The sequence below is a fragment of the Pan troglodytes genome, chromosome 9 (genome assembly GCF_028858775.2).
Source record: "Pan troglodytes isolate AG18354 chromosome 9, NHGRI_mPanTro3-v2.0_pri, whole genome shotgun sequence".
Taxonomy (NCBI): domain Eukaryota; kingdom Metazoa; phylum Chordata; class Mammalia; order Primates; family Hominidae; genus Pan; species Pan troglodytes.
The window spans coordinates 40631581-40655926 of record NC_072407.2 but is presented as its reverse complement, the minus strand read 5'-3'; the positions used below and the strand labels follow the sequence as shown (position 1 = coordinate 40655926).

The 24346-nt window shown below is 37.0% G+C and overlaps 1 protein-coding gene across 9 annotated transcripts in view; it reads right to left on the bottom strand.

The window, feature by feature from the left end:
* IFTAP (intraflagellar transport associated protein) overlaps positions 1-24346 on the bottom strand; it is a 62891-nt gene that overhangs the window by 7611 nt on the left and 30934 nt on the right. For 6 of the 9 annotated variants that reach the window (XM_024347040.3, XM_024347042.3, XM_024347044.3 and 3 more), the window contains 3 exons: positions 18214-18368; positions 15532-15598; positions 3495-3634 (listed from right to left, as the gene is read on the bottom strand). In XM_024347040.3, coding sequence (XP_024202808.3) covers positions 3495-3634; positions 15532-15598; positions 18214-18368 — 362 coding nt within the window. The remainder of the gene's footprint in view (positions 1-3494; positions 3635-15531; positions 15599-18213; positions 18369-24346) is intronic. The other 3 variants (XM_024347045.3, XM_024347046.3, XM_024347047.3) reach the window with 1 other exon arrangement.

Below are 24346 nucleotides of genomic sequence, written 5' to 3'. Positions count from 1 at the left end.
ACATAGGCATGGGCAAGGACTTCATGTCTAAAACACCAAAAGCAATGGCAACAAAAGCCAAAATTGACAAATGGGATCTAATTAAACTAAAGAGCTTCTGCACAGCAAAAGAAACTACCCTCAGAGTGAACAGGCAACCTACAGAATGGGAAAAAATTTTTGCAATCTACTCATCTGACAAAGGGCTAATATCTAGAATCTGCAAAGAACTTAAACAAATTTACAAGAAAAAAACAACCCCATCAACAAGTGGGTGAAGGATATGAACAGACACTTCTCAAAAGAAGACATTTATGCAGCCAACAGACACATGAAAAAATGCTCATTATCACTGGCCATCAGAGAAATGCAAATCAAAACCACAATGAGATACCATCTCACACGAGTTAGAATGGCGATCATTAAAAAGTCAGGAAACAACAGATGCTGGAGAGGATGTGGAGAAACAGGAACACTTTTACACTGTTGGTGGGACTGTAAACTAGTTCAACCATTGTGGAAGACAGTGTGGCGACTCCTCAGCAATCTAGAACTAGAAATACCATTTGACCCAGCCATCCCACTACTGGGTATATACCCAAAGGATTATAAATCATGCTGCTATAAAGACACATGCACATGTATGTTTATTGCGGCATTATTCACAATAGCAAATTGTTGGAACCAGCCCAAGTGTCCATCAATGATAGACTGGATTAAGAAAATGTGGCACATATACACCATGGAATACTATGCAGCCATAAAAAATGATGAGTTCATGTCCTTTGTAGGGACATGGATGAAGCTGGAAACCATCATTCTCAGCAAACTATCACAAGGACAAAAAACCAAACACCGCATGTTCTCACTCATAGGTGGGAATTGAACAATGAGAACACTTGGACACAGGAAGGGGAACATCACACACCAGGGCCTGTTGTGGGGTGGGGGAAGGGGAGAGGGATAGTATTAGGAGATATGCCTAATGTAAATGACAAGTTAATGGGTGCAGCACACCAACATGGCACATGTATACATATGTAACAAACCTGCACATTGTGCACATGTACCCTAGAACTTAAAGTATAATAAAAATATATATTTTTTTGAAAAAAAAAAAAAGAACCAGTGGTAAAATTAGGGAAAAAATCTGAACCAAATAAATGTTAAATGTTTGAAGTGATGGATATGCTAATTACCCTGATTTGATCATACACATATATATGTACCAAAATACCACACTACACCCCATAAATACACACAATTATTATATGTTAATTTTAAAATAAAAAAAGCAAAATTAGGTAAAACATTGAGTTGGTCCAATTCATATCAGAAAGTTGATGGAATCTTAATAGGCAATTAAGAGAAAGTTAGGAAGGACATCCAGAATACATTTTCAGCTTTTCAGATTGAAATCACAGAAAGAAACCATCATCTCTAATCCCAAAATGGCCTTTCAGTAAGCCCTTCAGGACCCATTTGCTATAAACTAATGATTATGTTCTTTTGCTAGCACTGGGTGCTTTAAAATAAGATGAATGTTATCAAACCAAGGCAATGTTGGTACAGTACAGGTTGAATATCTCTTCTCCAAAATGCTTGGGATGAAGTGTTTTGGATTTCAGATTTTGGAAGGGTTGCAGAATATATACGAGTTGAGCATCCCTAATCCCCAAATCTGAAATCCATAATGCTCCAATGAGCATTGCCTTTGAGCATCATGTCAGCCCTCAAAAAGTTTCAAATTTTGGAGCATTTTGGATTTTCCCATTAGGAATGTTCAACCTGTATTGTGATTCTAGACGGTTGTGAAAAGTTACTCTAAAAAATAGTAATTAGAAATAAAAATTCCCAACCAAGATGTTACTTCAGATATTCAAAAAACAGCAGAAGTTGTTCATCTGTGGCTTGTATCATTTTGATTCCAACATTTTAAAATGTCCACATGTCTGGTAGGAAATTTATATTCCTCTTAAATATACCACCATATATGGGGTCTCAACTTGATTTATACTGCTATTTGATAGATTCCAGAAATCATTCAGTTTTTTTAACCCATTAATTAAAACCACTTTGTAAAAATTTCTATAATTGTACTAGATTATATATATTCTCAAATTGTACTGAAATAAAATTGTATTTCTATAAAAGTACTAGGTGCCATGTCTACTGGCTGGTCCAATAACTTTTATGGCCACAAGTGAAGTCAACAGCATGAACAAATCTTAAAAAAGAAATTGAGTCCTTCTAGAAATAGCCTTATAATTTTAGCTTTTTACAACTCAGATAAAGCAATCTATAATTCAAAAAGCATATTGAAAAGTGGCTGTCCCTACCAGTTTAGCCAGTAATCAATTTGGGAGTTTAATATAAGACTGCACGCATCCTGGATATACTTTCATGATGTCAGTGAACAAAAGTACTTATTAGAAAGTGGCAATTTAAAACTGAAATGTGTGGATTATTTCTGACTGAATGGCTAATTCTATAACAGAATATCTTTTAGTAACAAGACTAGTACCTCATGATTAAATAATCCAAAAAGATCCTAAGGATTTTGTTAGAAAGCAATAATAAAGAGCCCTTAACAACTTCTTGTGCCTGATCCTGCTTTGTGTTCCAGTAAGGAGGGTGAGAAAGGTCACTACCAGCGCTAGCAACAGCCTCTATTGATACATGTTTATTAAGCATATGTAGAAGAGCTGCAAAATGATAGCTAAAGATGACTTTCAAGTTGCACATTTGCAAGAGTAAATATATGGCATAGATTCCATTTTCATCTCTAGGTGACATTTCTCAGCCTCCCCTGTGGCCAGTATGAACATGTGACTAAGTGGTCACCAATGGAATGTGAGCTGAAATTAAGGACCCTGAGTCCTAAGCCTTGGGGAAACATGCTGCCGCCATGTTCTTCTCTCCTCCCTCCAGGTATGATGATGACCTGACCTGGAACACGCAGGTGAGGACAATGTCCTAAAATATAATGGACATCCAGAAAGAAGGAACCTGGGTCCCTGATGACCCCCCAAAAAGGAGCCACCTGCTCATTTTAAGGGCTCTATATAGGCTGTAAATAAGAGAAATAAACATCTATCTCTTTTCAGCCATTGAATTATTATTAGGATTCTCTGTTATAGCAGCCTGGCCTTACCTCAACTAATTCAAAAGTTTATAGAACCTTATCAGTAATAATAAAAACGGCCAGTTCAAACTAAAAAGGGTAAGAAAACTGTCCGTCCTTTCTATTGTGTAGTCCTTGGGTAGCACTGATCTGTAGCATGGCATACATTGTAAAACAAAAATGGTTTCCACATAAAAACATAATTGCTCTATGTGTTTAAAAAGAAATGTATGCATTTGAGATAGATGGCTGTGAGAGAGACCAATTAAGCAACTTGAATTTTATATTTTCCCAAATCTTAGAAAAATACAGAAGCATACAGCATTTCTTTGAAGGGATGAATTACAAAATCAAGGCAGTGTGGAGAATGACTGAATTCCCTGTGGAGTACCTCTTCCGTCTGTTTGTCCATTCTTTTTACAGTGGGCTTTGGCTTCACTTCACAGGTAGGAGGCTGGGCCACAAAAGGGATACAGGAAGGAATGCTGGTGCTTACATCCTGCTCCACTTCTCCTGGAAGCAGCAGCAAATCTGTTGGATACAAAACATTTCAATTGAGCCTTTTGCAAAGTTCACAATTTACCTAAATCATTTAAATGCCCAGAAGTCGAAGAAAATGAAGCAAATATGCTCATGTAAAGTAGATCCATTTCACAATGCCTGTCCTCCTTTGGGAACTGGACTCAAGGGATTGCCCTTTCCTCATAATAGAAGCCATTAGTGCATTTATTTTTATTTTATCCTTGCAAATGTAAGAGTCCCCCCAAAATGTCTGGAGGAGTACTGTTTTTGGAGTAACCTGACTGTCCCTTTTATTCTCAACTCAATTTCTACTTTTATATGAAAATAAGGTGATAAGATGTTACTTTTGCTTCATTTTCCCATATTTTCCTGGAGGGATAAAGAGAAAGAAAATGGAGAACTGATTTCATCCTGTAACAATATGGCAATATTTCAAAAATATATATTAAAAAACAGTAATGCCAGAAGGAAAGTACTTTAACTTTCAGCAGAAAAATGAAATACTCTGTCATATTCAGAATGCATGGTCTAATTTTCAACACTTGCAAAGAACAACAGCAACGTGTTTCCTGCTTGTTAAGCACAATCTCAAGAATTCAATAACCCATCTTGGTTTTCTGATTGATCCATTATAAGCAGATATGTCTCCTGATTTTTGCATGTATGATAGTACATGGATGCATCACAGACAACTGATGATCTTCCACAGCTTTCTTTAAGGAGGACAAAAAAACAATTAGAAGCAGAACAGGTTTCCTCCTCAGCCTGTTTTCATAGGACCAGAAGGGCTTGCTGGAGCTAGCCAATAACTTGGAGCCGACTCTGGATGATGCTGCCTACTTCTCAAAGATGATCCTAATTAAGGCACTAATTAACTTCTCAGTGGAAGTGATTAATTAATAACAGGCATGACTTGACTGCTGCAAATGGCAGCATGTATAGGGAGATAATTGAGCAGGTATTGATATTCAAAAACTGAAACTTATTTGAAATGAATCCCTCAACACTATAGATATCCCCTTCACAAAAAAAATATAATTACAAAATTCTTATGACTCCAGCAACAGAGAACACAGACAGCCTGGAAACAGAATTGTGGAGAGGAAATGGCAAAGAAGGTAATTCTGCTATGACTAATTACTGAAATCTTAGACTATGATTTCATTAATTAGCAGAAATAAAAACAATAATAATAGCCAACACTTACATACTCATCATTTTATATGCTTTAGCTCAGCTAATACTCCCAAAGCTCTATTATTTCCCATTTTACAGACAATGAGCTAACAGACAGTAGCCTCACTCAATATCCCACAGCTAAAAAGGGCAGAGCTGGGCAGTCTATCTACAGAGCCCATGCTCTTATCCTACGATGTCACATGACGAACTTTCTTTAAATAAGCATTTTCGTTACATATTTTATTTTACTGGATCAAATTAAACACTCAAACTTAGAACCAACAAATGTCACTACTATAACACATTAGCATGGTTAGGCAACATTAAGTACATTTCCCAAACATTTCACACCCAGAGAAACAACATTTTAAAATTCAATGAGGTTGGTGGGAAGACTGGTTTTCTAATGCACCTATTTATGAGTTCAAAGCCAAACTCCCTCACTGAGCGTCCTTGTGTAACAGCCTAGGACTGGTAGAAATCTGGTGAGGGACCCACCAACAAGGAAAGCAGCAAGAGACAGGCTTGGGCCTCTCGACATGAAAACCATTATCTACCTGACCCATTAGCTGACAGCGCAAACGTCAGTTCAAATGTGAAATCAAAATCAATTCTGCTTTCAGAGCTATTTAAAATCATCGTTCTGGCTGACAGTATTGTGCAGTGAGGAGGACAACTCTGCAATTTCTTTACTGAAACTTCACTTCTCTAATCTATTTGCCAAGAAGGTAGGATTTTCAACAAAAATGGTTTCTTTCATAATAATTCTACTGCCATGGGAACAATTCTTTCAAAATAACAAGACTCAGTTTTCTCCACGTCTTAAATTCTTGTCATTTGTTTCTTCAGAGTAAAAGCGAAATGCACCAATGCATATCTATTAGTGCCTAACATAGCACCTTACACATAGTGAATTCCCAACAAATACTTGGAGATAGAAAATGAATTTTGTACACCTCAACTTTTAAACTCAACAGCAAGTATCGAGTCTGCCTGCCAGTAAGATGTTGTGGATGATGTAAAATGACTATAGCCCTTACCCTCAAAAACTAAACATTACAGGAATAAGACTTTCATATATAAAATCAATCAAAGAATAATCAAGAAAAAATTGAATGGCTCTAACTCTAAAGATGACAGATTTATAAAAGGGCAAAAACAATATGAATGAAAAGAGCCTGGCAAGGCATATGTTATAAAGAAAACTACTGCAATCATTTAGCCTTTTACAATCGTGGGTGGGTTATATATATATACTCATATTCTCTCAGGAGAAAAAAAATACTGTATTCACTCATGGTAGGAAATGAAATTTCTGAAGTTCTCTGTATAACTTTCTGAAACAGAAATGCTTGAAGAGACTTAATCTGATCATATAGGTGTTGTTTCTAAAACAATCAAAGGCTTTGTTTTCATCTTAATGAAATGCAACCATCTTGGCATCATAGAATCAGGGCCACTTTCAAAAATGAATCTTGAGGTTGGACAGCAAGACTAGTTGAAGTATTTTAATCTCTTCTTTCTCAACCACATGTTTAGAAATTCTACTATTTAAAAAGTAGCTATTCATGCCATTTGTCTCTGTATTTTGTCAATGATCAGCAAGTCAAAGACTACAGCCATGTAATCTAACACACTGGTACAAAGTGAGCAATCTACTTGACATCTGAAAATTTATATACAATAATATTTAATCTGCCTGGCATATTTATAAAATTAACCAGTCTGTTCATTTGTTACCACATAAAATGGCCAACATTTCCTGAAAGTTTGCGCATCCTAATAAAAAAGGATATAGATAAAAAACCCTTTAGCCGTCCAGGCCACTTCTTTTTTTAATTATTATTATTATACTTTAAATTCTAGGGTACATGTGCACAACGTGCAGGTTTGTTACATATGTATACATGTGCCATGTTGGTGTGCTGCACCCATTAACCTATCATTTACATTAGGTATATCTCCTAATGCTATCCCTCCCCCTCCCCCCACCCCACAACAGACTCCAGTGTGTGATGTTCCCCTTCCTGTGTCCAAGTGTTCTCATTGTTCAATTCCCACCTATGAGTGAGAACATGCAGTGCTTGGTTTTTTTGTCCTTACGATAGTTTGCTGAGAATGATGGTTTCCAGCTTCATCCATGTCCCTGCAAAGGACATGAACTCATCCTTTTTTATGGCTGCATACTATTCCATGGTGTATATGTGCCACATTTTCTTCATCCAGTCTATCATTGTTGGACATTTGGGTTGGTTCCAACTCTTTGCTATTGTGAATAGTGCCACAATGAACATACGTGTGCATGTGTCTTTATAGCAGCATGATTTATAATCCTTTGGGTATATACCCAGTAATGGGATAGCTGGGTCAAATGGTATTTCTAGTTCTAGATCCTTGAGGAGTTGCCACATTGTCTTCCGCAATAGTTGAACTAGTTTACAGTCCCACCAACAGTGTAAAAGTGTTCCTATTTCTCCACATCCTCTCCAGCACCTGTTGTTTCCTGACTTTTTAATGATCACCATTCTAACTGGTGTGAGATGGTATCTCATTGTGGTTTTGATTTGCATTTCTCTGATAGCCAGTGATGATGAGCATTTTTTCATGTGCCCGTTGGCTGCACAAATGTCTTCTTTTGAGAAGTGTCTGTTCATATCCTTTGCTCACTTTTTGATGGGGTTGTTTGTTTTTTTCTTGTTTGAGTTATTTATAGATTCTGGATATTAGCCCTTTGTCAGATGAGTAGATTGCAAAAATTTTCTCTCATTCTGTAGGTTGCCTGTTCACTCTGATGGTAGTTTCTTTGGCTGTGCAGAAGCTCTTTAGTTTAATTAGATTCCACTTGTCAATTTTGGCTTTTGTTGCCATTGCTTTTGGTGTTTTAGTCATGAAGTCCTTGCCCATGCCTGTGTCCTCAATGGTATTGCCTAGGTTTTCTTCTAGGGTTTTTATGGTTTTATTTAAGTCTTTATGGTTTATATTTAAGTCTTTAATCCATCTTGAATTAAATTTTGTATAAGGTGTAAGGAAGGGATCCAGTTTCAGCTTTCTACATATGGCTAGCCAGTTTTCCCAGCACCATTTATTAAATAGGGAATCTTTTCCCCATCTCTTGTTTTAGTTAAGTTTGTCAAAGATCAGATGGTTGTAGATGCATGGTATTATTTCTGAGGGCTCTGTTCTGTTCCATTGGTCTATATCTCTGTTTTGGTACCAGTACCATGCTGTTTTGGTTACTGTAGCCTTGTACTATAGTTTGAAGTCAGGTAGCATGATGCCTCCAGCTTTGTTCTTTTGGCTTAGGATTGTCTTGGCAATGCAGGCTCTTTTTTGGTTCCATATGAACTTTAAAGTAGTTTTTTCCAATTCTGTGAAGAAAGTCATTGGTAGCTTGATGGGGATGGCATTGAATCTATAAATTACCTTGAGCAGTATGGCCATTTTCATGATATTGATTCTTCCTATCCGTGAGCATGGAATGTTCGTCCATTTGTTTGTGTCCTCTTTTATTTCATTGAGCAGTTGGTTTGTAGTTCTCCTTGAAGAGGTCCTTCACATCCCTTGTAAGTTGGATTCCTAGGTATTTTACTCTCTTTGAAGCAATTGTGAATGGGAGTTCACTCTTGATTTGGCTGTCAGTTATTGGTGTATAAGAATGCTTGTGATTTTTGCACATTGATTTTGTATCCTGAGACTTTGCTGAAGTTACTTATCAGCTTAAGGAGATTTTGGGCTGAGACGATGGGGTTTTCTAAATATACACTCATATAATCTGCAAACAGGGACAATTTGACTTCCTCTCTTCCTAATTGAATACCCTTTATTTCTTTCTCCTGCCTGATTGCCCTGGCCAGAACTTCCAACACTATGTTGAATAGGAGTGGTGAAAGAGGGCATCCCTATCTTGTGCCAGTTTTCAAAGGGAATGCTTCCAGTTTTTGCCCATTCAGTATGATATTGGCTGTGGGTTTGTCATAAGTAGCTCTTATTATTTTGAGATATGTCCCATCAATACTTAATTTATTGAGAGTTTTTAGCATGAAGGGCTGTTGAATTTTGTCAAAGGCCTTTTCTGCATCTATTGAGATAACCATGTGGTTTTTGTCTTTGGTTCTGTTCATATGCTGGATTACGTTTATTGATTTGCGTATGTTGAACCAGCCTTGCATGCCAGGGATGAAGCCCACTTGATCATGGTGGATAAGCTTTTTGATGTGCTGCTGGATTTGGTTTGCCAGTATTTTATTGAGGATTTTTGCATCGATGTTCATCAGGGATATTGGTCTAAAATTCTCTTTTCTTTGTTGTGTCTCTGCCAGGCTTTGGTATCAGGATGATGCTGGTCTCATAAAATGACTTAGGGAGGATTCCCTCTTTTTCTATTGATTGGAATAGTTTCAGAAGGAATGGTACCAGCTCCTCTATGTACCTCTGGTAGAATTTGGCTGTGAATCTGTCTGTTCCTGGGCTTTTTTTGGTTGGTAGGCTATTAATTATTGCCTCAATTTCAGAGCCTGTTATTGGTCTATTCAGGGATTCGACTTCTTCCTGGTTTAGTCTTGAAAGGGTGTATGTGTCCAGGAATTTATTCATTTCTTCTAGATTTTCTAGTTTATTTGCGTAGAGGTGTTTATAGTATTCTCTGATGGTAGTTTGTATTTCTGTGGGATCGGTGGTGATATCCCCTTTATCATTTTTTATTGCGTCTATTTGATTCTTCTCTCTTTTCTTCTTTATTAGTCTTGCTAGCAGTCTATCAATTTTATCCTAGTCTCTGATAAAACAGACTTTAAACCAACAAGATCAAAAGAGACAAAGAAGGCCATTACATAGTGGTAAAGGGATCAATTCAACAAGAAGAGCTAACTATCTTAAATACATATGCACCCAATACAGGAGCACCCAGATTCATAAAGCAAGTCCTTAGAGACCTACAAAGAGACTTAGACTCCCACACAATAATAATGGGAGACTTTAACACCCCACTGTCAACAATAGACAGATCAACAAGACAGGAAGTTAAAAAAGATATCCAGGAATTGAACTCAGCTCTGCACCAAGTGGACCTAATAGACATCTACAGAACTCTCCACCCCAAATCAACAGAGTATACATTCTTTTCAGCACCACACCACACCTATTCCAAAACTGATCACATAGTTGGAAGTAAAGCACTCCTCAGCAAATGTAAAAGAACAGAAATTATAACAAACTGTCTCTCTGACCACAGTGCAATCAAACTAGAACTCAGGATTAAGAAACTCACTCAAAACCGCTCAACTACATGGAAACTGAACAACCTGCTCCTGAATGACTACTGGGTACATAACGAAATGAAGGCAGAAATAAAGATGTTCTTTGAAACCAATGAGAACAGGCAAGTTCTAAATAGAGCTTCCAGCTATGATAGTCTTGTCAGTAGTTCTTATTCTTAAAAATGATTGAAGATCTCAAAGAGCTTTTGTTTATATGGGTTATGTCTATCAACACTCACCACATCAGGAATTAAAACTGACAAGTGTTCCAATATTTGTATATTGGAATCATTACAAATAATCAAATTACATATTAAAATAAGTATTTTTATTAAAAATCTATTTTCTAAAAATAGAAAATATTGAGAAGCATTATTTTACATTTTTTCAAATCTGTTATAATATCTGGCTGAACAGAAGAAAGTTGGATTCCCTATTTGTTTCTGCATTCAATTTTTGAAATACGCTGTTTTAGTTGAAGTAAAGAAAATCCAGACTCATACAGATAGGTAGTTGGAAAGGGGAGGAGTATTTTAATAGTCTTTTTATATAGTTGTGGATATTTTTCTTTGATACTACACCACGATCTGAAAAATCATAGAGTTTTTCAAAGGTTATTTTCCATGAGCATTCTGAAAACTTGTCAGTGAACTTTTTGTACTGCTACATTAAAATCCATTGGTCTATCTTGCACACTGAATGGATCTTTCCCCTATGTATAATTTTGTAAACATTATTAATTGGTCGTTTGGAAAATATTGGTTCACTGTGTTATGTAGATCTTCCAAATGTTGATATATTTCATTATACAGTATAAAAATCACATTAGTTAATATCACCAATTTTGCCAGAAAAGCCTTTAAATATTGAGAAGCTGTCAAGCTCACAGTACTAGATACAAGTTCTCTAAAAATCTAATTTTTGCTTGATCCATTGCCAATGTTATCGTTGGCAATGAATACTATTAGTTATTAGCCTTGAAGAGACAGGCTCACTTTATTCATTTTTGAGAAATATAGTTTGTCAGTCACTCCAGTAAAAATGGTGATTCATGAAAGAGAAAAATAAACCAGTTCAGCACACCACTCAATCACCCAAGTGTTTTTCCACAACCACTGTATTTCAGTATGTAACAGAAGTGCCTTATGAACACTTACTATTTTGACACAAAAATCATTAAAAAGAGGTATACTTAAGAATCAAGATGTAATAAAATTAATAATTTTTACTACTTCAAGAAATTTTCAGTGGAAACTGGCATTTGTTTTTGATTATAAATTTATGACAGTGAAGATGACAACTGCTAGTATAATTTGGTGCCATAAACTTGATTCACACTAAGGTGCCAGCATCTTCACCCAGCATTGCTTTTCCAACTTCAATGCAAACATCAACACATGGCCTGCCAACCTCAGGGTTTCTGAGGGGTTCCTAGACCACATCTTCAGGAGTCTGCTGGTCTAGCTAATGTCAGTCCAACCCTCCCACCATCAACAACTAGAAAAGCTAGATAAATTACAAAAATCAACTATTTAAAGGTGTTGGAGAACTACCAGGGTAGCCTAGGACTTGAGGAACCAGGATTTCAGCCACAGTTCTTAAATATTTGTTGAATAAGAGTCCCTAGTCGTTCAGGGGCGGCCTAAAGCTGCTTAAAGTTGCAAATTAGGAATGAACTTTTTTTCAAAAAAGAGGTAACCGATGTGATCATTTGTATGCACTTGCTCATTAATGGACTAAAAATGACTAGACATTGCTATGGTTAGGATATGGTTTGTTTGGCCTCAGCAAGTCTTATGTTGAAATTTGATCCCCAATGTTGGAGGTAGGGACTGGAGGGAGGTGCTTGGTTTGAGAGTGGATCCCTCAGGAATGGCTTGGTGCCATTCTCTCCAGAGTGAGTGAATTTTCGCTGAGTTCTCACTCTTAGTTCCCAAAAGAACTGATTGTTGAAAAGAGCCTGGCACCTCTTTCCCTCTCTCTCGGTTCCTCTCTCGTCATGCAGTTTCTGCACATGTGGTTCCCCTTTGGCTTCCCCAGAAGCACACGCTGGCTCCATGCTTCTTGCACAGCCTGCAGAACCACGAGCCAAATAAACCTCTTTTCTTTACCCAGCCTCAGGTATTCTTTTACAGCAACACAAATGGACTAAGGCAGAAGTACAGTATTGGAGAACCTGAAAATGAAAATCAAACAAGGCTGCCAACCTTTGAGCAGGAATCAGTGCCCATTCTCAGTCAATACAATCAGCCACACCATAAGTACACCCGCTGACCAAGAGATGTGTGTAAGACAGTATGAATCTCTGAAGTAGATTAAAAAAAAAAAAAAAAGTCTCTTGAGCTACTTGCACTTGACCAGAAAAGAGGTTGGGCTGGGCCCACTGAGGAAGCATAAAAATAAAGATGAACAGAAAATCTTCCTATTCTAATGTCCTCAGCACAATAACTAATAACTGATCCAAACAATAATTGTGCTGAGTAAAAGTATGGGCCAGTTTGTCTGAGGCGTGACAGTCACCAGGTTAACTACCTTATCTCAAATTCAAAAAAAGAAGAATAGGTTAACTTGATGCCAAATAAACACAGTGCACCAAACTCTGTGGCAGACGCTACCCTCAGAAAACTGCTTAATAGCATTGCTTAATAGAGTTGGCTCCACTGAAAAACCATCTCCAATCTTTCCACCTGGGCTGCCAAGTGATAAAACAAATATTAGAAAAGAATCATGCTCCTAAATCTTGGAGAATATTTATGAGAGTGAATGGGGTGAACAAATAAAGTCAATGGTAGAAAAACAATATGCAAGCCACTTCCTTGTTGCCCCAAGCAAATCTGTTGCTTAAACAATAACAACAGAATCTAATCAGTAAACCTCCCAGCTGCCAAAATTATACAAGCAACTTTACTATTTAAAATGTCACATTTCCCATCTGATATAAATATTTGCCTTCTGCTCACATTCCTGAAGTGTAAAACAAATTAGGCCCAAACTAAAATTCGCCTTGGCACAAACTATTTAATTTCTTTTCCCTTTAAATGACCCAGATTGTGCATTATGAAAATTGTAAAGCCCTGGTGGCCTTTTCAGTAATTAGAATAGATTGCTGAAGCCTAGGTTGATTTTCAGCATAGGCTTCACACATCATTCTATGTGTGGGAAGGTCTTGACTAGTTCATTCAAGTCTTGGTTCAGCCTCAGTAATCTTTTATACACAAATACAAGAAGGCTTGTTATCTGATTTCTGGAAAAATCATACTAGTAAGATGTTTTTATCAATATTTTAAAATAAATCTGGTAATTGAAAAATGTAACTTGAAAAAAAAATTTAAAGAAAACAATGTGAAAATACTGAAGAAGGTAAAAAGGCAATTTAAAAGATTGACGGGCTGGGTGAGGGGGCTCACACCTGTAATCCTAGCACTCGGGCGGGGGGTAGGGTGGGGTGTGGCCGAGGCAGGTGGATTGCCTGAGCTCAGGAGTTCAAGACCAGCCTGGGCAACACAGTGAAACCCTATCTCTACTAAAATACATAAAAATTAGCCAGGCGTGGCAGCATGCACCTGTAATCCCAGCTACTTGGGAGGCTGAGGCAGGAGAATTGCTTGAACCTGAGAGGCAGAGGTTGCAGTGAGCTGAGATCATGCCATTGCACTCCAGCCTGGGCGACAGAGTGAGACTCCATCTCAAAAAAAAAAAAAGATTGACATAACAAAAATCAGATCTGTTGGCTATGTTGGTTTATGTCAATATACAGAGTTCTCATACTGGCAAGAAGTGAAAAATTTAAACCATCACAAAAGCACCCAAAACATGTACTTTTGTGCCCTCTTATGAAATTTATTTTATATTGCATATGTATTACATGCAGACTAGAACCATTTGTCTCCACGTGTTATCCTCGAATTAATTATATTAGAATCATCAGGGGTGTCGGTTAAAATGCAGATCACCAGATGCCACCAAAGACCTTCTGAATTAGATTCTCTATTGGGAGGGAGATCCAGAAATCTGCATTTTTAACAAGGTTCCCTCCCCCAAATCACCCAAAACCAAAAACAGTGTGCTTCCTCTACAAATATAGCTTCCTGACAAGTCCTTAGCTCTCCCTTCTAATCCAACTGGAGTCCCTTTGCTGCTCTCATTATAGAAATTCAGAGCCACTCAGTGTATTAAAGTTAGAGAACCTCTCCCTGGAGGATGTGATCCCTCTAGACCTCTGATCTCACTTAAACCAAATAAGTAATTAAAGAATCTGCAACATCTACTGGTTAATAGTGTGCTTGAGAAGCAATCCCTTCATGGAGTAGTGTGATGTTTGAAAGCAGAATAAAAATGTTCATTTCTTCCAATTACCAAAACCTCTCAAATTCAAGCAGCTGAAGAAGCTAGAGTAGAGGTTTATACAACCAATGTACAGATAGTCACCATCCCTAAACCAACTTTACCTAGTCACTTTAACTTCTGTCTGATTATAAATAAGCCATCCTCCCCCAACACTAATGACCATAAAACATGTTTATGACTACCTAAAGACAGTAAACAATAGTTAAACATCAACAACCAAACCTCTGTGGAAACTGCCCCTTCTGTAAAATTAGGCATTGACTTTGATATGTTCTTGCATGTTAAATCAGGAATGAGTGTTTAAAAAAAAAAAAAACCTCCTGATTTTGAACATATTTCAAACATCCTTCGAGAAACAAAGAATACCTATGCCTATCCAGAAATGTTAACTAGAAAGAAAAAAGTTTTCCTCTAAATAAACATCAACAGACTAGCATGAAGCCTTTTTCAATCCAGCCCACGTGGAAAAATGCCTCAGAAGAAACAGTTACAATATATCTTTAGTATTAAAGGTTTAATTTACATAATAAATATTTTTAAAAGCAAAAAAATGGATTTTCTTTTATTTTCTTTAGAATAGTTCACTGAAGCCTGCATAGATTTTCAGCCTAGGCTTTGCATCTTATTCTACATGTGGGAAGGTCTTGACATTAGTTCACTCAAGTCCACTGAAACTTGGTTCAGCCTCAGTAACCTTTAATACCATGCAAGACAGCCTTATTTTTGTGATCAATTCTGATATTTTTATGAATTTTATGATTAATAGGTATTTTATGTGTCCCTCAAAAATAATCTCAGTTTACAAGACTGTACCTCTAGGAAACAAAGAGTTGACTTACAATGGCTCCACTTGAGACAGTTACCTAAGAATCAATCCTGTGATGAATTGTTAAGGGGGAGAGCACATCTTTATTTCATTTAAGACCAAAGGTTTCACAATCTTCAAAAAGCTTTGACCTTTCAGGTGAAATTTTTGTTACTGAAAAAAATAGCTCACAACTTTAGTTTTTCCTGTCTTAGGAGAGGTGGAGGTAAGAATTGCCAAAAACAGGAAAGCTGTCTAAAGCCTTATTTGTAGTTTCTAGAAAGAGGTCAGGTAGTATAGAAAGGAAATAGAAAGCATACCCTCACTCATTTGGGGTTTAATCTCTTCATCCATGTCCAAATCTTCTAAATCTAGGAAATTATCTACCTAGAAAAAAAGAATTAACATAATTTTTAAGCAGAATAGACCTAAAGAAAAACTGCAGTGAAAAGTCAACGAATCCACTTCCACAACACCTAACTGAGCAGCTGAATCCACTTTTCTCATTAACTCTTGAGTCCCAGCTCAAGGCTTTTGTGTTCACTGTGCTTTCCCAAGAGACATCTGAAAGAAGCAGTAAATTTGAAAGCTGGCCTGGATTTTGTAGGCACCATAGTCAGGCCTCTGCACTGAAAGGGAAAAAAGCAGTCTGAGAGTTTTTTAAAAGGGACTTTGTTCCAGATTCTATCCCAGAATATATACCACCACCATGACAGTTGAAAACAGTGTTTCTCAGTTTTGTTTTCATTTTATTGCTTTTGCCTGTCAAGCAAATGGTGGCGGTGGCTCTGGCTACTGTCATAACACCGTGCTTTCTTATAGCACTCTGAGGAGCCAGAGAGAAGAAACTAAAGAAAGCAGGAGAGAAAAGTTCATTCAAAACAAAATCACAAGAGATGTGAGCAGGGCAAAAACTCAAGTGTTCTCTCTTTCAAGCAAATAAAACTGAAAATTACTTCAAAGGTAAAAAGCAGGGCAAATGACCTTTACAGACACAATAGCAGCATTTCAATGAAAAACTATTCCACATGGAATACTGCTTTCCACTGCAAGCTGACAATGAGACATTTTAGATTAACAAAATGGTAACATTTAGACATGAACTAATTCATCTCAAGTGAATATCAAAGAGTGTAAATAAGAAAATGATCTCACCACTGGCATGAATGAGACCTAGTAAAGGAATAAGGTTGCAATGCCTTTTATGCTCATGACCTAAACATGTGCATAACAAAATACCATAAAATTACAAATTTACATTTCATAATTGGAATTCAAAAGACAGGCTGGGTCTTTCTTCCCCCAGCTCTACTTGCGAGACCATAGCTATTACATAGGAATTTTAAATGGTACTGCCATTGCTTTTAAGTACATACCTGCAGTTATTATCTGGCATCCAAGTGAAGGCAAAAATTTATCTTCCACATAATGGTTTCACTACTAAATTTTGAAATTCTGTCATATTATATTGTTATTTACTTAGTGGTATATGCTAAGGGGGACTGGAGTCATGTTTCTCTATCAAAGCACCCCTTTCATTTATTAAGCTCTAAGGAAAAAAGATCCAGAACCCAGCTGACCAAGAATAGTTTAAGATATTCAAACATCAATTAATAAAAAAAAATTGTAAGGACAAAATCTGCTGAATTCTCCAACTTTGTATAAGGGACAGTAAATGAGTCCTGTGTTTTTAGTTTGTTTGTTGTGTTTTTGGTTTTTGCCAAGAAAATTGAAACATGCCTTACCTTCACCTTTTCTGCCCAATTCAGATCACCTTGAAAAGAACTGCCAATTTTTTGGCCTTCATCCATCACTATCTGAAAAAATACTTTTTGGCCTTCATCCATCACATATTGATGGAAAAATGAAACAACTGAAAATAAAGAAGCTGATCTTGTAGCCCTTCAGATGATAAAACTCCCCTTCCCGTTTTTGTTAATTAGCTGAGCATAACAGACCAAATTCAGTAAGCCACAGCGGAGGTCAGGGAATAGGTTTCAGGAGCTCTGATTCTACTTCTGTCCTGTAGACTCATCCACAGTGTAACCTATAATAGACTACTTAATCTCAGTCTTCTCATGAGTAAAATAGGAATACTCCCCACTCCTATCCCATCCCAATGAACCTCTGATGAACAAATCAGAGAATGCTAACACAACATTTTCAAGTTATTAGAAAACAATGTCATTCAACCATTCTTTGTTTCTCAAATGCTGGTTAAAGACTCTCTATATAATATAATCCCAATGGTCAGTCATTGCCAGTAAAGAGTGAAAAAAGTTCATATCCCACAATTATCTCTCTGGAAGCAAGTTCAGGAAATAAAGAATTATAGGCATCTGCTGTATATAAACATATTTCTAACACAGAGATTTTTGTTCCCTTGTTAGAAAAAAAACACAATATACAATTCTGTCCACAATATTGCAAGGAATACATGATGAAGCAGAAATTAGAAACTTAAATGGCTTAAAAAGCAGAACAGTTTCCACTATAATTCCTTGATAATTAAAAACCATAGCTGAGGAGAATGTGAAGAGTCTATAAAGTCTTCAAGATTAGAAAAAGAGTATCTAACATTTATTGACCAAATCTTAGAGAAAAACAAGATAATCGATTCCATCTTGAGTTTGAAAGAGATGAATCTAGGACAGGTGAAAGAAAGTCCCATTTTACACAGAGAATTATAGAAAGGAACTCTTTTGTCCCAAATAGAAGACAAGCTAAAAGAAATAATTTCAATAATTTATAGATGGCAGATCCTTAAGAACTTTTGAACAAAAATTGGGGATAACCAGTTATCATCATAAACAATAGCTGTCAACATTATGAAATATATGTAATGATGACTTTCAATAAAGTGCCCCAATGGCACTCCTTCTAGAATTAGGAATTACAGATCTAATAACTGTCTAGTGTTTAGTAGGGTCTCTTTTTTTTTGATTCATGAAGAATTCTTTTCTTCTGAGATTGTTTCTATACATGTACTATGTTGGTATTACCTGTTCTTCCAAACATTGTGATGAAGTATGAAGAAAGATGGTTTTATTTCTAAGATGGTAGTCATCTGCTTCATTTTTATGAGTAACTTTTGCTGAGGTACAAATATTTTCTGAAGAATCAGTTCCAAACACTCCCCTTGTGGACACATGATCCTCTGAAATAAGAAGTTATGCACTATTAGAAAACATCCACAATAGCAAGTCTGGTTTATTTTGTGTATATTGAGAAAGTTTCTTCCAACGAAAAAGAATACTTTTCAAAGAACTCTATAAACCGAACCCTTGAGGCATTAAGCACTCTGAACTGTTAAAAGTGATTTCTAAAACTGGATAGAAAGATAACATTATGTCACTCAACATATATTTATTGAGTGCCTATTACATATCCAGCACTGTTCTTGGTTGCTGTTAAAAAGTTAATAAAATACAGTATTTGTGAGACTCTTAGACATGACCTATCCCATCTTTTTCTAAATTTGAGGGATTTTTTCTTTATATGAAAGCAATGTATGGATGATTTTAGAAAACTTATGAGGGAAAAAAGTAAAATATGAAAATCACTCATAATCCTACAAGCCAGAAAGGCCACAACAGTTTTTTCAGTGGCTATCTAATATTTTTTATGTATCCATGCACTTATAAAAATCCAAAAGGAATCATACTGTACATAACTCAACTTGCCAGCAGTATCTCTTTTTAGGTTACTGAATATTCCATGTAATTTTAATAGTTATCAATAACTCCTTTATATAAATGTAAGATAGTTTATTTAACCAATTCCTTATTCTTGACTGTTTAAAATTATAAACAATGAATATCTTTGTACTAAATCCATGTACATTCATGATTATCTACTTAGGCTGAGGAAAGCATCTAAGAGTAATCCTAAATTAAGAGACGAAGACAATTATATCATGATGCTATTAAAAGAAATGTGGGGGAAATAAAATGAAATAATTTTGATAAAAGATAATGAATGAATCCAGCTTTGGCCATATTGCATTTGAAGTGCCAGTTGAAATCGTAGTGGAAATGACCCAAAGGCAGCTGCAAATGTAGGTTAAAATCTGGGAGAGATTTCACAGGAGGTAAATATCTGTTCATCAATTACACTGAGGTAACAGTTTAAGCCATAACATTATTTTTAATATTAGTAGTAATATTAAAATTAATAATCAGGGTTAACATTCATTGAGTGGCACTCTTTTGTGAGCATCTCATGAATCATTTCATTTAATCCTCAGAATACCACTAAAAGTAGACACTGTTACTATCCTTACTTTACAGATTAAAGAACCAAGGCCTACAGAGAGAGAAAGTAACTTGCTCAAGGCTATACAGATGGTTAAGTAGCAGAGTGGGGATCTGAACACTGCCTTCTGACTCTAGAACCTATCCTCCTAACCACTGTGCCTTGCTTCCTGCATTAATGCAGTCAATGAAAAGAAAAGGTCTTTAGAGAATAGAAGAAAAAAGAAGCAGAAAGGTGGGGGCGGGGAGCCAGAAAGGAGACAAAGAAGAATGGCTTACAACAGTCAAAGAAGAACTAAGTGTGCAGGGTACATTCCAAAACTGAAACTTGCTTCTTCTGACAACAGCAAGTACAGGAACCTACGTCAGTGATCACTAAAAGAGTGATAAAGGAATTCAAAAAAAGTCAAGTGGCAGAAATCAAGCCATTGTTGGGTTGGAGAATCCTACTCCATCCCCTTACTAGCATCTACTATAAAAATGTTCCAGAGACTCAGCAATTGTTTTATCTGTGGGTTCCTTAGGAACATCCATAACTGAAGGGGTTACAGATAGCCTAACCCAGCACGGTGCCCAGGTTTGTTTCTCTTGACCTGTCAGTGCATGGCATCAAAATCAGTGAGATTCATGTTGTTGTAATGATCACAGCCTGGTACAAATCCAGTTAACATCATTTGTTTGCTTCTGAATACCCTATCATTGGTAGAATTAAGACTTGTGAGGGTATCTTTAGGACATAACACAGATATACTGATGGGAAACAGAGATAAGGTGACCTAATCTATAATACATCATTAATAAGCCAGAGAGGGAAAACACAAATATGAAATGCATCACGTTCTCTTTAAAAAGGTCACATCCATAAATAACACCAGCTCAGGCCAGCTCTCTACTACTGCCTACTGCACCAGCACCAGTGACTTCTAACTAGCTACTAGTGGGAGAGGTGGCCCTTGCCTTTTGCCTCAATAAATCCTTGGAAATTCTGGTGCGAAGCACCCAACCTTGGCTTCTGTGGGTGGAGGGCTGGGGGGTGCTGAGCAAAGTGTGAGGAGGGTTGCTAAGAATATGCTGGAGTAACCAGCCCTATACAAGATGAGATAAATAAGGAAGAAATGGTCTTAGGACTTAGTCTCCCTGACTTCTTCCACTTTTACAGCCACAGAGATGTCCTGAATCAGTCCTAGGGCAAACAGCATTGGTAGCAGAGTGGAGCAAGATAGGCATGGAGACACTTGGAAATAGGAGTTAACTGAAGGATGAAAAGGTTCCTCAAACTTCATCAATGTTCAAAGGAAAGCAGACTTCCTGTGGCTACTGCCATGCCTCAGTGCTCTATTCTAATAAAAGGTGAAACAGTTTCAGTTTTCCCTGCTCATCCTTTAAATCAAGTATAACCTAAATCTAGTAATTACTAAGAAAATACTATGTACCCAGCACAACACTATTGTAATAATCTATTGACTTAAATACTTGAAAAGCACAGCAATGTCTGAAAATCAAAGATGTTCTACAAGGACGAGTTCTATTTGTTCTCACGATCACTCAGTGTACTCTCTACTATTTCCAATAAAACACCCAGGTTATGTGACAGGTAACCAGATGAAACTCCTTTGAAATAAAGAGCAAAATATAATGAAGTCCCAGCTTCTGATCCTGATGTTGAACTATTGTTGGGATCTCAGGTCTAACAAAAATTCTCATCCACTCTTTTTAAAATTCTCCTTTTATAAACAGAAAGTTTTCATTTTTAAAAGACAGACTGGATGATGTAGAAAAGAACTTGTTCATTCTTGACAAAAGCTACAGTTTAAGGTTCCTTTCTAAACTTCAGAACTGGTTTCACAAGAATATATGCTATATCCCTCCTAAGACCCAGAAGTGCTCCTTCTAAAGGCTTTTATCATTGTTTTTAAAATCCAGCAAATAATAAATATCTTGGCACAATGAGATAGGGAAAAAAGTTATTTTTCAATATGATAATGTCAAAATGGCAGATGCTGGCACAGCCCAGAATCTGAAGTGGCTGAAAGTCTGATTAGAGAGCCAGATGCCGCTTCCTATAGTAATCCTGGTGAAATCCAAATGTGCCACCCAAGGGTTCGTCTCATCTTCTTCTGTTTCTGTTTTTCATCAGGGTCCTCTTCCACCCTTTCATCTTATCCCTAATGTTTCTTGCTTTGAAATAAGTGTCAGACATAATACGGTTTAGAAATCTAACAGCAATATTTCAGAGAACAAGTAGGTTATTGAGACCTGAAAAAGCGTTTCTTTGGGCATTTCTGAGTCAAAACTTCAATACAGATGAGACGAAAGTTTTTTTCTAAAGGTTTTTCGAGGTTTCATTATTCTGAAGCAATGGAATTTCAATTTCCTTTTGATACTAAACAGACAAGCTTCCAACAGATCTCCCTTACAAGGCCCCCACCACACCTATAGGGTCTAATTTCAGACCAAAGAAAAAGGTTACACACCTTGAAAAGGTTGAAACTTTTGATGTCTTGATAAATTAAACACTAACCACATATTGATTATACATCTTTCAGATAAAAGTGATTATTTTTAAAGAACTCAATTTTCAAAGAAACTTTTTTAAAAATTCAAATTAATCTGTACAAAAGCCAGACTAGTGCCCATGCAATGAGAAGCATTATCACACTTGCAGGAGAATTTTCACAGATCAGCACAACCAACATTAGAATTCACAACCAAATCTGCCAGCAACCTCGGAGTGTCTGTTCTTCCACACTCTGGTCAACAGCAATATAAATCAAGAGCATGTTCTCAGTTGAGAGGAGATATTGAATATATTGCTAGAAGGAAAGAAAAATTCATAGGGGGACAATTCTGTGCAACACTAGGCAATTGCAAAAATCCTTCTGCAAAGAGAATAGGGGATAAGCAATCATGCTTATAACAAGGTTGGGTACTCTGAAAGTCAGGGCGTGATTTTTGCATTACACTCCTTGCCTAGAGCAATGTTTCTCTGGACAATAATATTTGCTCTTGATTTGTCCAGCCAAACTACTTCACTCCACTGCTTCTTGATCACATGCTCCTTGGTATCTGGCCTCCCCTGGAGCGATAGTCATTCAAACTAAATAAGCAATTTAAAAACCAATCAATCATAAATCAGAATAAATCCAAAGAAGCTAAATTCAGCAGACAAATGCTTTGTCTAAATTCCCTTTGCAGTGCTCTGAATTCCAACTGTTTTATGTTCCTCATTTGAAAGGGCACAGGGAGGAGAGGATTACCTCAGTCTAGCCAGTCAGGAATAACTGTGCTTTCCCTGAGGCTGGATGATAATTGACTCATTATTCACAGTCATAGCCATCAACCTGCCAAGGCACAAATGCACAACCCTGGCCTGGAAAAATGTGTGTGAAAAATGCCAGATGAGGGACACAATAGCAGTAAGTTGAAACTTTTGAAATGTCCAGTGTTAGGCACTTACAGAGAGAAAAATATGAAGAGAGTGTAATGTTTCTGAAAGCTTATTTTCAGACAGAAAAAAAATTCTGTGTGGTGGCTGAGTTACGGAGCTCATTCAATCCAAAAGTTATATTCTGGTCATCAACTATATGCAAGGTGACAAAGACGGTTAAGACTCAGTCCTTGTTGTCCTCACAGAGTTTACAAACTAGGAAGTTAAGCCATATATGCAAACCACCAAAAGAGAAGGCACCGATGGCAGATGATATAAGAGAGATACAAAAACAAAGAATGGTGAAATCATAATTGGTTTGGCAGAATCACAAAAGGCTTCATATAGGACTAAGGCATCTGAGCTGGGCTTTGAAAGATAGCTACAATTTCAACAGGTGAGCCCTGTGAAGAGGTCATTTTACAAAGGGAAAATTCCATGAGCAAAGCCCTCAAGGTGGGAACACACAAGGCCTGAGTAAGAATCGCCGATTATTCCAGGAAGATTTGGGGACACATGGACAGGGTATATTTGGAGGGCCTGACAACAACTCTGTACTTGACCTACATCCTGGGGAGTCACAATTAGAGCTGTGCTCTAAGAAGACAAATGGATAGAATGGATCAAAGTGGTTCAGGTACTAGAGACAAGAAAGTGTGGAGCTACCATAGTAACCCAGGTGAGAAGTAAGGGGAGCTTCAGCTATGGTGGCCTGAAGAGATTTAGAGAAAAAAAAAAAAAAAAAGAGTTCGCAAGTGAGTTCTCTTTTGTTTTTAAAACAAAAATGAAGGCACTATCTCCAACTGGTTACGTTTCCTCTCCAGATATCACAGAATCATCACGTTATCTTTCCACTGCAATCTGTACTATACTTTTACATATAATTTGGCATGCCCTAGATAACTTTTTTTTAAACAATCTCTGTGATGGTGGGTGCAAATACAGCATGATAGCAACCTGTCAAGTAGATAACAGTTTGGTGCTAAGAGGCCACACATACCCATCCCATAAAATGAGCTTACCTTCCCAACTGACTTAGTCAAGACCACAAAAGAGGTGGCCCACACTGCGAACAGATGCAGCATATTTGAGCACAGCCTCCTACGGCTCCAGAATTCCTAACAGAGCAACAGCTGCTGGTGACAATGTCAACACAAGGTAGAATATGTTACGTCCAAGTTTGTTTCTTTTTTGCACCACAGCCCTTTTCTACGATAAACTTACAAGTCTATGCACAATTGATTTATTTTCTTAATAGGTAATATTTACAGACAAGCAGGATCCTCCTAGTTCTTGAGCCAAACCCAGGATCACAAGGACACATGCTTATCTGGTGAAGAACCCAGGGAGGATCTAAATATCTAAGTATCCATGAACAATACCTCCACTTCCCCACAGCTTTACTGAGGTGTAATTTACACACCACAAAGCTCATTCATTTTAAGTGTACAATTC